Genomic DNA, 13,551 nt, shown 5'->3' on the forward strand with positions numbered 1-13,551 from the left:
GGAGACCCTCAACGAGCCAAAGCTGCTAAAAATTGTCTCTTCAAGAGGACTCTACATAATCATGTATTTAAAATTTGCCCATTATGTTGATTGGACAAGGATATTAGTAGAATTGAGCTAAAAGGTTTGGAGGAAAATTGTCCAGCAGCCATGTCAGTAGCCTGTTGGCTACCGGCTATCATTTGCCAGCATCTTCAGTGTCTCTTCTGATTTGCAGGCCCAGTGCAAAATTATTGTAGTGGTACAAGTGGGTCACACGGGCCTACTTTCCAGAAGAGAAGCCTGGGATCACCAGCAGGTAGGACAAACTACCGACATATTCATTAAATCTTGGTCTTGAAAATCTTTTTGGGCAACACTACTACTGAGCTCTTCTTGAGGACTAAGAAAATGGTGTTGGTTCCCTATTAGGTAGCTGCCTCGTAGGTCAACATATGTCCCATTATGAACCTGTTATACATCAATTTTAGCCAAGCCAGAGGACACATATTTGCAGATGACGCATTTTTGGTTTGGTTGGGGTTTGGTTGAATGGGTGAAATGCCTTGAAGAGACTCCTGGGAGAAACAGTTTCTCCTTGTAGAGGTCCAGCCGGTGTAGAGTCTTACCGGCAATGCTCCCTGGAATAGGTATGCAAGAAGGAAGATGGAGCATGCAATGATACACATCTCTTGTAGTATCCACAGCAGGAGAAATGCCACTTTCCCCAGCGATGAAAGAGGATTGCTGATTATTTCAGCTGTTCTATAGGGCAAACTTTTAAACTATACCATACACCAGTATATTCATAATGGTTGGGTTTTTGTTTTGGATTTAGATGCCTTACTTGAAAAGAGTAGGGCACTACTTCATCACATCCAACATGTAGCTATTAGATTTCATTTCATCTATGGGACATTGATGGAAGTCATTTCTTACAGATGAGTTTTACGCATTTTAAAAAGGATAATACGAACAGACGGACCATCCAATTTAGTAGAGTGCACTTCTCTACCACTGTCCGTTCCCCTTGAAGAAGATTTCCCAGGCTAAGATGACCTAAATAATCAACTACAAAAAACAGTTCCAAGAAATGGTGACAACATGAAGGGAGTAAAAGGGAAAAGTTATAAATAGCTGCTTTGTAAAGGCCTTCGAATTCTTTCCATGCTCACCAGCAAGTGTATAATCCATATCAAATCCAAAGCACTTGATCTTTTCCATGGCGAGACTTCTATTCACAAAGACCCTGGAGGACAAGAAAAGAAAATTACACATGAGAGATGAGTGGGAACAGCGATATGACCTTAAATATTGCCTGAAGGCAACTAGATACCCAGATATGATTTCCTACAGAGGTCACATTTACTTAAAGATGCACCCAAGATGGGGACACAGCCTTGTAGAAGGCAGCTTTGCACCAAATGATACAAGCTCTGGTTTTCTGCAGAGAAACCAGACAGTTCTCTCTAGACATGCAATCACATAGTGGCATCCATCTATTGATAATTATTGTTTGAAAAAGACCATCATTTCTAATCCTGACAATAAAAGGCAACAACTTTGTCATTTCCAACAATTGTTCTAAGGAAACACAGGGCACTGCTCAGCAACAAATGTACCTTATTGGAGCAGCCGTACACATTTAGCATGTTGCTGTGGGTTTTTTCAACTATCCAAGTGATTTGGCAGGATCTTGCTGCTGCATACCATGGTGCTCATTCTTAGGTAAAGAACCATCCAAAAATAATATATGGGAGAAACGAAGGCACACGGCGGTTGTTGCTGTGCAGAAATACTTATATTCACAGGTGGTTACAAGCTGTGGCAGCGGGGAAATAAAAGACACAACAACACGTCAGACGGCCGTTTCGCATTCTCTCTCAGTGCTTCGACGGGTCTCACCCGTCTAAGTTACACCCGTTGAAGCATTGAGAGAGAGTGCGAAACGGCCGTCGTCTGACGTGTTGTTCTGTCTTTCCCCTCCCCGCTGCCATAACATGTAACCTCCACCTGTGAAAAAAAGTTTTTTTTGCACAGCAAGAACCGATGAGTGCCTTCGTTTCTCCCATATATTAACTTTGTCATTTCCAGTGACTGTTCGGAATAAACCATCATCGATCAATATGAGGAATAACATTTCTGTCCATTATATGACTTGTGTATTGCATCTTTCACCAGTTTTATCTTCAGTAGGCCTGCGCTCTAATTTTCAGTTATCTCTGAGCTAGTGGGTGGCGACTAGCTCCTATAATGAGTCCTATACACAGCACAGAGACATGAAGGACTCCTGCTCTGCACACAGAACAGCAGTACTGAGCAGTGTAGCTGTACAGCCACCTTTGGAAATGAAATAAAATACTTACTAGAAAGCAGAAGCACGATCAATGTCTCCCTCTCCCAGTTTCTGAAAACAATGTGTGAGAATACAGTAGGAGGCCATGGCCAAATTCCAAAGCACATAATGTTGCATCCCCTTCCCCGCCGCTGGTGTCACTTCACTGGTGTCACTCCACTCCCCTTTGTTGTTTTATGTCACAGTTAGAAGCTTCAGAGGAGAAAAAAGCAGAACCAATGTGGTGCTCATCACCCAGGATACAGAAGATCTTCTGAAAGGGCAATGATACAAGAAACTGTAGTATGTAAAGGGAACCTGTCACCATATTTTCATGTACGAACTAAGACTACCACCTTCAGCAGCGCCTTCAGAAGATGGCAATACTACTTTAAATGCTGCAGGGGGGTTCTTTGTAAAAATGTTCTTTTCTGACAAGGAGACTTAAAAGAAAAGAAGGAAAAGGGGACCACCAATGATCACAAAGTGAGAAAAAAGATTACAAAAAGGAACTAGGCTCGCCAATGGCAAACTCACGTGACACAAAAGGTCAAAGGAAAAAGATCTTCAGAATTTGCTACAATTCATGTGTTTTCAAGACAGGCAAAGATTATACAGCATGAATCCCTCATGTCCGTGTGTGCTATTTATGGGAGACATCATAGCAGAAGGATCTACGGTAAGTATATCAGTATGCAAACTTGTGGCTAACCAGCGTAGTTCTATCAAAAAGGGCTTATAAATGATTGCAACTTCCTGCCCCTAGTCAGAGTAGGGTGCAGCTCTGGAGCACAATCTGCTGCTCTAACAAGTGAAATAAACAGATAACTACAGTATATACATAGGGGTCAACCTGTAAGTGCTCAGACCATATGCCACAGACTGCATCAAATTGGTTCTGCATGGCTGTCATCCCAGACGGAAGCCTCTTCTAAAGATGATGCACAAGAAAGCCTGCAAAGAGTTTGCTGAAGACAAGCAGACTAAGGACATGGATAACTGGACCCATGTGATGTGGTCTAAAGGAGACCAAGATAAACTTATTTGGTTCAGATGGTGTCAAAAGTGTGTGGTGGCAACCAGATGAGAAGTACAAAGACAAGTGTGTCCTGCCTACAGTCAAGCATGGTGGTGGGAGTGTCACAATTTGTGGCTGCATGAGTGCTGCCGTCTGTGGGGAGCTACAGTTCATTGAGGGAACCATGAATGCCAACATGTACTGTGACATATGAAGAAGAGCATGATCCCCTCCCATTTGAAAACTTGGCCAAAGGACCGTATTCCAATACGATAATGACCAAAACCCTATTGAGCATTTGTGGGGCCTCCTCAAATGGAAGTTGAAGGAACTCAAAGTCTCTACCATCCACCAGCTCTGTGATGTCGTCATGGAGGATGGACGAGGATGCCAGCGCCTCATGTGAAGCTCTAGTGACCTCCATGCCCAAAAGAGTTAAGGCAGTGCTGGAAAATAACGGTGTCCACACAAAGTATTGACACTTTGGGCACAATTTGCCAATTTTCACTTAGGGGTGTACTCATTTTTGTTTCTATCAATTTAGCAATTATTCGCTGTGTTGTGGAGTTAGAGATTCAAGAGAGTAGAGAAAGTGCTCAGTCTACACCGCCATGGGAAGCCAATATCAAAAGGATCCAGGACACAACAAAACGGAGCAATCTGTTTTTTTCTTCAATGTGTTTCGAAGCTGCCTTGCTTCTTCATCAGGAAAATAATCACGATGCGGTAAGACAGTCACATCAGGCTAATAAAAGTTTAACATTTGAATTTGAGAGCCAAACAGAGCACATGACATGTCGGAGGTAAAAGAGGTTGGTCTAAAAAAAAAAAAAAAAAGGAAATTTGGAGTATTCTATTACAAACTGCTTTTGGGTAAAAGTGATCAATTGAGAATGAGAAAGAAAAAATATGTATGTAAAATAGAAAGAAAAATGTAATAAAAAAAAAAAAAAAAAAGAACAACGAACTTGTGTGATTTATGTGGTAAGTGCAAAGAAGTGAGTCAAATGAAACGAGTAGGGATGCGAAAGATGTGTTGAATCAGTTGAAGGACCATGTTAAAACCTTTTCTTGATCTGTTTGATTCATTCGAAGACACAGAGTTAAAGGTTATGCTAACGGTTTGTGTGTGCAGATATAGGGTAGGACTGAAAAACCCTGGAGAAAGGGTTACTTGGTATAGATTAAGAGTGCAGTGAGATCGGTTTGGAAAGAGCGACGTCAAACCGTGAAGTACCTGTGGGAAAATAGGGTAGTAGAGCGGGGCTTCCCCCAACTACTTCAGAGTAGCCTGCGGCCAGTGGTAAATGGAGGTATATATACTGGTCAAAAAAATAAAGGGAATACCGAAATACAAAATCCGTGTTTAAAGTGTTCCCATTATTTTTTTAGAGCAGTATATATATATATATATATATATATATATATATATATATATATATATATATATATATATATATATATATATATATATATATATATATATATATATATATATATATATATATATATATATATATATACATATATACACACACACACACACACACACACACACACACACACAGAGCTTCATCCACACAGAAGAGTTTACACGAGCAGCTTTCTTTCCATGAGATCGGCCACTGGCTTTGTAATAGATATGAGAAGAATGCTTGGCACACAGAGTACATAGGTGCGGGGTGATGCAAGAACGGCAATGCCCTTCATTTAAATCCAAGGAAACACTGCAGACATTTGCTAAAAAGGGGAAGGGTGACAGGGCACTTTTAGGAAGGATTCAGAGCAAGGTGAACAATCCTTCCCGTTGTTTGGAGCCATTTTTTACATTCTGCTGTTGGTTGTTTTTTTTTCCTCCTCTTCTTGGCAAACCAAGCTTATACTGTTTCTTCTTACATATGCTTTTGGATCTACAATACCACATTTTTCCCACCTCTGTGGAAAGGGGAGGAGAAGGAACCTTGTGATTTTATTTTTTAATACTTCACAAAAAATATGTCAGTTGCATTTTATATAGTTTATAGTCCTTCTGGGAGACTTGACTCTGCGATTGCTTGGTCAATTGTACTACACACGGAGTTTGATAGATCATTAGTATTATTTACTGCTGTGCTAATTTAGGCCACAGGCTGGGCCACATGGGAGGATCAAGAGGTTGGTGATAGGGTTTTCAAAATGGCTACGTTCACACAGTTTTTTTTTTTACATCAGGCACAATCCGTAAAAAAAACAACGGATAAAACGGATCCAGCGCCGGATCTGTTTTAATTCCATTGATTTGTATTTGTGCCTGCCTTGCGTTGCATCCGGCTTTTGACGGATCTGGCGTAATTGCTCAATGAAGCGGCCGGATGGAACGTCTCATTGAACGTTTTTTGTCTCGGAAAACAAACAAACCGTATTGCGCCGGATCCGGCGTGATTTACAATGGAAGCCTATGGACGCTAGATCCGGCGCGATGCAGCAAAACACTGATGCGGCCGCAAACGGAGCATGCTCCAATTTATAGAAAAAAAAAACAGATCCAGCAAAAAAACGGACGAAACGGATGCAAAAAAACGGATGCGCCAGATCCGTTTTTTGACAGATCAGGTATACCGGATCCATTAAAAAAAAAAAAGAAGGATCAGGCGCATCAGTCTTTGCATATTCTGCGCCGGATCCGTTGCATCAGGCACACGCCAGATTGTGCCTGATGCCAAAAAACTGATGTGTGAACGTAGCCTAAGCCCCTGGGTGTGATTGTAACCCATTGCCCCAGACACCAAATGGCTGAAAACAAGGTTTGGGCAATTAATTTTATCATGGTGCCACATTAAAGGCCATGACTATTATGGAGGGCAGATTCAATAGGCTGAAATTCATTCTGCTCATTATTAAATATTAGCATATTAATTAGAATTTGTATTTAATATATCACATAATATTAAGCAGGATTAAAAGGGGTTGGACAAGCCTTTCTCCTTCCTCTTGTTCGCCCCTGTAAAAATAAATGACCCTATACTCACCCATGGTGTCAGTGATGTCTAAAAAGCCCAAGTGACATTTGTATGACACGCAGGCCCCACGACCAATCAGCACCGACTCCCTTCTCTCCGCTTTTGGACATTTGAGTAGGAAGTCAGCGCAGCGCTCACATCCTGCTAAAATGTCCTAATGCGAGGAGACAGACGCTGGCGCTGATTGTTATGACACGTGAGCCTGCAACAAATGTCACGTGGGCCCCAGCAACAAGCCTTAGAAATGACTTGAACTGCGACTTCATGTAGCCCCTCTATATACACACACACACACACACACATATATATACACCACAAGCGCGCGCACACACACACACACACACACACACACACACACACACAGTGTTCCAAATTATTATGCAAAAAATATTTCATATTTTCCCAAATTAGCTTTATGAATTGCAGTCATTGTTATTTTCCAGTCATCTGCTATTCGAGTATAATTGAAATGTTTTTGATCAAACTGCCCATGAAAACAGTACATTATTAAACATAATAAACACTCAAAATGCATGTTCCAAATTATTATGCACAGCAGAGTTTTCAACCTTTTCATTTTTATTTTGAAAAACAAAATGGTCAATTGTGAAATTCTAAGGATTATCAGCTTATTACAAAATGAAATCAAACAGTTTTCAAGACAAAACTTAATTCTAGGTGATGTTACATTTGCACATAGGACCTTTTGTTTGAAAGAAGCTTCTGAACTCTCTCGCCCATTGATTTTGTCAGTTTTTGGATGGTTTGTGCTTCAATTGTTTTGCATGTGGACAGAATACCCTCCCAGAGCTGTTTCTTGATGTCAATTGCCTCCCGCCATCATAGACACTCCTTTTGATGATGCTCCAGTGGTTCTCAATGGGGTTGAGGTCAGGGGAACATTGTGGCCACACCATAAGTTTGTCCTCTTTTATGTCCATAGCAGCCAGAGATGCAGATGTGTTATTTGCAGCATGAGACGGTGCAATATCATGCATGAAAATGATCTTGCTGCGGAATGCACGGTTCTTCCTCCTGAACCATGGCAGGTAGTGCTGTTTTAGAAACTCCACATAGATTATGGAGTTCATCTTTACCCCTTCAGGGATCCTAAAGAGGCCGACAATCTCTCTCCCCATGATTCCAGCGCAAAACATTACTCCACCTCCTCCTTGTTCGCGCCTTAGCAGTGTTTTCATGGGGTGTCCATCAACCAGCCATCCTCCACTCCATCCATCTGGACCATCGAGCGTTGCATGGCACTCATCGGTGAACAAAACAGTTTGGAAGTCAGTCTTCATGTATCATTTGGCCACTGGAGCAGTTTCTGCTTGTGTGCAGTGGATAGAGGTGGTCGACAGGATGGCTTACGCACAGCTGCAAACCTCTGAAGGACCCTGCATCTTATTGTTCGGGGGACGTTGGAGGCACCAGCAGCTTCAAAAACTTTTCTGCTGCTATGACAAGGCATTATAGCAGCTGCTCTTCTAACCTGACGCAATTGCCTGTTGGAAAGAGTCCTCAATTTCTCCTTATGAGCACGCACGTGTGTGCTGTGAATCAGCTACATACTTCTTGATGTGCGATGATCACGATGAAGTGTCTTGGTAATGTTGATTGTAGTCATGCCTTGACCTAAATACTCCACAATTTGTTGCTTCTCAGCAGCCGACACATCCTTTTTCTTTCCCATTTTGGCCAAAAACGTAGGCTGCTTAATAATGTGGAACAGCCTTCTTAAGTAGTCTTGCCTTTATTTGGACACACCTTCCAAACTAATTTGCACAGGTATCTGCAATTGCTGTCAGTGATATAAAGAGCCCTAATACACATCACTATCAGTGAGTTTAAAAAATTTCTAACCTTATCACTCCTAAACTCTTTTTGCATATATTTTATAATATATATATTTATTTAAGCCTCGGTTTGCGGGCAGGACTGGACAGTCAGAAGGCTGGATGTGGCCCACAGGCCACACTTTGCCCACGGCCACTGAAATCATTTAGCATGCAGCTGTAAGCCAGTGATTCAACAATCAGCAATCAGTGAATCAGTGCAAGCTTAAGAACAACTAAAAACTTTTAACTTTTTAGAAGAGTGGGTCTCGAGTCCCTCTCTGGTCTTTCAAACTGTGGGGGAATGGGGTGCTTTATTTATCCTCAAGGAGTGAGCAGTGGAAAGTCTGTGGATCCAAGCACACACTGGAGATGTGACATTTGCAAATAGATTAAAAGCTGGACACAAATCTATTTCATGTTTGTACTTTACAGAAATGCAGATTACACTAAATCTAATGGAAATGACTACACACAATGTTACAGCTGTCACCAACCGGTTATAAAACAACCCAGCGACCGTCAGGACATGTGCAGCTAAGGCTAGGTTCACATTTCCGTTGTTTTGCATCAGTCACATGCGTTGCTTGACGCTTGTGACTGATGCGTTGTACAACGGGTGACAAGAATTGAAATTCATTGTCACAGGAAAGCGGATTCTGTTGTAAAAACTAGTGATCGTTCACAATAGCCTTCTGTGAATGATCAGCTGATCGCTCACAGACGGCGGCCGCTGGGAGATCAGCTGATCGCTCACAGACGGCGGCCGCTGGGAGATCAGCTGATCGCTCACAGACGGCGGCCGCTGGGAGATCAGCTGATCGCTCACAGACGGCGGCCGCTGGGAGATCAGCTGATCGCTCACAGACGGCGGCCGCTGGGAGATCAGCTGATCGCTCACAGACGGCGGCCGCTGGGAGATCAGCTGATCGCTCACAGACGGCGGCCGCTGGGAGATCAGCTGATCGCTCACAGACGGCGGCCGCTGGGAGATCAGCTGATCGCTCACAGACGGCGGCCGCTGGGAGATCAGCTGATCGCTCACAGACGGCGGCCGCTGGGAGATCAGCTGATCGCTCACAGACGGCGGCCGCTGGGAGATCAGCTGATCGCTCACAGACGGCGGCCGCTGGGAGATCAGCTGATCGATCGCTCACAGACGGCGGCCGCTGGGAGATCAGCTGATCGCTCACAGACGGCGGCCGCTGGGAGATCAGCTGATTGGTCGGCCGTTGAGAGAAAACATGCACAGCGAAATCAAAAGGATACAAGCTGCGTTCCTGCCACCTGGTCAGTCGTTCCACGACTGAACAGTCGGGCGGCGGATGCAACGCAGCATCATCAGTCACAATCCGCCGCTCATACACGTCTATGTGAAACAATGGAATCCGCCAAACGGATTGCGTTGTTTATCAGAGCGGCGGATTGTGACTGATAATAAACAATGGAAATGTGAACCTAGCCTTAACGAATGCAGTGGTGAACGGGTCTTATTTACACATTTCATAAAAGCAGCTCTACTGTAACACTAAATTAGGTCTTAAAAAGGAACTTGTATTTGGCAGCACAGGAGTCCAGTGGGCGGTTGTAGTCAGTAATTCACAGATTTTCCATTAGGATTGTGCACAGCAATTTCTACTGGACTCCTAAGCCTAATGTGTGCATGGATTTAGGTGAGTAAATTACAATCTATATACTGAATCTTTTCCCACCAAACTGTCGTTCTGCTCTGCTTCTTTTGCTCTATATACGGTGCGGTCTACAGATGGAACGTTACATCCAACGTGACAGGTTCCATTTGAAACTAGTTTAGGATGGCAGAAATACAAATTTGTCATTAGCGATAAATATTTGTTATGGCCAACTATTAGCGGTGAGGGAGCACTACCATGCTTGGGTGCTCAGTACTCTTAACCAGCAGACTTGGGCTTGGATGGCCTCGACTCATTTACGGAGTATAATGGAAGTCAAAGGGGAACTCAAACATTTTTCCCGGAAAAATGCTTGAGCACTCTATTGACTTCCACTATACTCGGTACACAAGTCAAGCCCGTCTGAGTGCAAGACTGCTGGTTATGAGTACCGAGCTCAGTAATGCTCCCTCATCACTAGTGACCATTTCAGAATTATTTTTTTTCTTGTCCTGCTTTTCAATCTTTATCATGAATTCAATCTCTAATCAAAAGTTGGCTGTAATATTCATTTCAACAGAAACCAGGAAGCTGAGGTGTGGGAAGTATATTGATGGCGTACTAAAGCAAACATACCTGTTCGTACACCCTCTTGTGACATAAAAGGGAACACAAGTCTTCAGTGACTTTTTACTTCTGACTAATAAGATCCTGCAGACTCCATTTATTACTCAGGGAAAGACGATCACTGGAGGCCACTTTTTCACCTTCCTCCGTCACACAGGCAGGCACACCTTAACCAGCTGAGCCACGTGAGGACTGAACGAAAATAGCCACCGAATGTCAGCTTCTCAGGCACAAGTGACAAAAACAGTGAGTCACGAAAGATGTTGGGGTCCCCTATGGTCACATCTGAATAATTTGGTTTTAACTGACGTTCAAAAGGCTGACTGGTTCGGAAAAATAAATAAAAATGATACTCATAGGCACCACAAAAGCTCCAATTCTGACATCTTTTTACTTCCCGCTGATCTATAATTCCTGGATCCATCGTGACAAACCAAAAATGGCAGAAAATGCCATCTCAGCCCATCACGGACCAAGGCAGGTCACCGCTGGACCAGGCAGGAAAGACCAGTGTGGACCGGGCACACGTTGCAAGAGGAGTCCAGGGGATTGGTAAATGAAAGCATTATTTCTTTTATTTTTCATTTTTAAGCAGTCCATTTTTTTCCATTAGACAACCCCAGTAAACCATAACCCCTCTAAAGCCACAGGGGCCCGTGCTCCCACCAACTCTTCACCCGTGAGATTTGATGATCCACCACGCTCAACCAAGTCATAGAAAATAGGAAAAAGTAGGCTAAGAAAAAAAGAAGTCCCAAAATATGAAGGTATCCATTATCCTGAGGATAGGGCTCTACAAAGCAAGTTTCCAACCAAGCTTTAGGAGGATTGATGTCCGGGTCACAGGGCATCCCAGTGAATAGACCCCCAACAATCAGGAAGTTATCCCCTATACTGTGGATAGGGAATAACTTAATATTTTGAGACAAATCTTTTAGAGTTTTTCCAAAATTCAAGGCAGTACCCCCCCTCACAGCTATGTAGAGTACTGCATATATGAATTGAACACCATGACACTTACTGCAGTAAAAGGGCCACATCGCTCCACCTACAATCTGCAATTCAGTGGGTTCAAGTAATATGGACTCAATGTCACGGGGGTGTCACAGGTGACAGACAGTCATGTGGTTACTGGCAATAGAAAGTCACAGCGTTTGCTGTGCAAAATGCTCCCTGATTTTCTATCGTTTCTGCTGTCAGTATTCATTGTAATAGGTGGCTTTCTTGCTGGATTTTCCATCTATTCCCCTTTAGGGCCCAGCGAAGCCCTCCTTCCCTTCAGCTGCTAATTATTAGTATTCCCCTTGTGGTAAAATACTCTCATCTTCCCTGGACTGGTGCTGGTGATATTATGCAATTCATTCAAGCTCTGGTTGCAAGCAGGAGGCTTTTACTCATCTGTGGTATCGTTGCTGAACTTCTGCCTGTGTCATCTGTGGATCATGCTTTTTCCTACCTGTGTGTCCTCCTTGTGTCTTCCTTTAACGTTTATTGGGGTTGACGAAGAGCTCATCCCACCCATTCCCCATTTAGGGTCCAGCACTAGGCATACCAAGGGTCAGATATCCATATCGGCGCATAGGTGTGGAACCTATGTAGAGTGGGGAGGGACGGCAGGGACCTGCAGAAGGTTTGGTCATGGGTCACCATCTTCCCCTTTCCTAGACGCAGGGGTCCCCTTTCCTTTCGCATTTGCGTGGTACTTCCCCGTACCTAGTGTGACACTTAATGATCACACATCTATGGCCAGTCAGCTCTTGAATTGGGCCGATTTGCAATACTGGACAGAGCCACAGGAACAAAGAGCGCTGCGACACTTACTGCAGTTAAAGGGCTGCATCGCTCCACCGACAATCAGTGGGTTCAAGTACCATGGACCCCCAATGGTCACTCATCTATGGCCAGTCAGGTTAAAAGTAGAAAACATACGAGGATGATTCACCAGAGGTGTCACCTATATCCATTTTGAAAAACACATTCCTTATTGTCAAGTATGAAATGCAGAAAAGATTACCCACATCATGTGTCGCATGACACAGACATTCCAGCAAATGGTAATTAGAAGCACGAGCCATTTATACATATGGGATAATTAATTACTATAGAATGGAAACACCCTGTTACTTGGCTTCTTGGTATCGTTCAAGGTTTTACGAGTTCTTATTTCTAAAGAACCTGTCAGTCCAGTCTGGTGTATGTATACGTCCTTGTTGTATTTATAGCATGGAACAGGATAAAAAGATGTGTAAGACCTCAGCTGACACGACCACGTGGTGCAACAACCAGGACGAAGACGTAACCCATTACAGATGATGAATTAAAGGGGGTTACCAAAATTACAATAAATAATAAAGAATAACGAAAGAATCGCCTTTTATTCCTCCAGTAACAGCACCACTCGTGTTAGGGCAAGACGACCTGAGCAATCTAGAATTACACAATTCATTAGATGTAGTTTTATGTCACAACACGAATTGAACCATGTCACCCACTCCGTTATTGTGAAGGGTATTGAGGTGGTAGGGTGCTTCTTACAAGAATTAGTAGAGAAGTTCACCGCACACTTTGATTTTATTTGTACAGACTTGTGATGGACAAGGAAGGTGCGGGGGAAATACGACAATTGAAATATTATGACAAGAACGAGTCTTGTTCTTGGTGTCGCCATAAACTGCACCAGACCTGGACATCAAAAAGAAAACGCCCCAATGCATGTTTCGCATATTTGTGGTGTTGCTTCTTCAGGGGAGAAATGGTTACATTTTCCCTGCACCTTCCATGTCCATCACAAGGCTATACAATTAAAAACCACTTCCTTTCAAATCAAATCAAAGTGTGCTGCGAACTTCCATACTGATGTTTTATGGTATTATATATCCCATCTACCAGCAATTCCGCACACAAGTGTGAGCCAACTGTACAAGAATTATGCAGGTCATAAAAAGGCACATTGTCTTCGGCCTTACAACCAAAGAGTTTTCTTCCCGGACACGACCAGAAACGTGAATGTTCAGTTTGGCTGGATGGGCATGGCACTTAGAGGGAGGGAGAGTTTTTGGTGCCGGATACTTCTTGTGTCCTCCTTTTTTTGGAAAAACTATAAGATGTGGTAATTTAGAATACAAAA

General features: G+C 43.1%; 1 protein-coding gene across 4 annotated transcripts in view; it reads right to left on the minus strand.

The window, feature by feature from the left end:
• NT5C2 (5'-nucleotidase, cytosolic II) overlaps nt 1–13,551 on the minus strand; it is a 149,219-nt gene that overhangs the window by 58,903 nt on the left and 76,765 nt on the right. For all 4 annotated transcript variants that reach the window (XM_075348612.1, XM_075348610.1, XM_075348613.1 and 1 more), the window contains one exon: nt 1,155–1,228. In XM_075348612.1, the coding sequence (XP_075204727.1) occupies nt 1,155–1,228 (74 nt within the window). The remainder of the gene's footprint in view (nt 1–1,154; nt 1,229–13,551) is intronic.

The sequence above is a fragment of the Anomaloglossus baeobatrachus genome, chromosome 5, assembly GCF_048569485.1.
Source record: "Anomaloglossus baeobatrachus isolate aAnoBae1 chromosome 5, aAnoBae1.hap1, whole genome shotgun sequence".
Lineage (NCBI taxonomy): Eukaryota > Metazoa > Chordata > Amphibia > Anura > Aromobatidae > Anomaloglossus > Anomaloglossus baeobatrachus.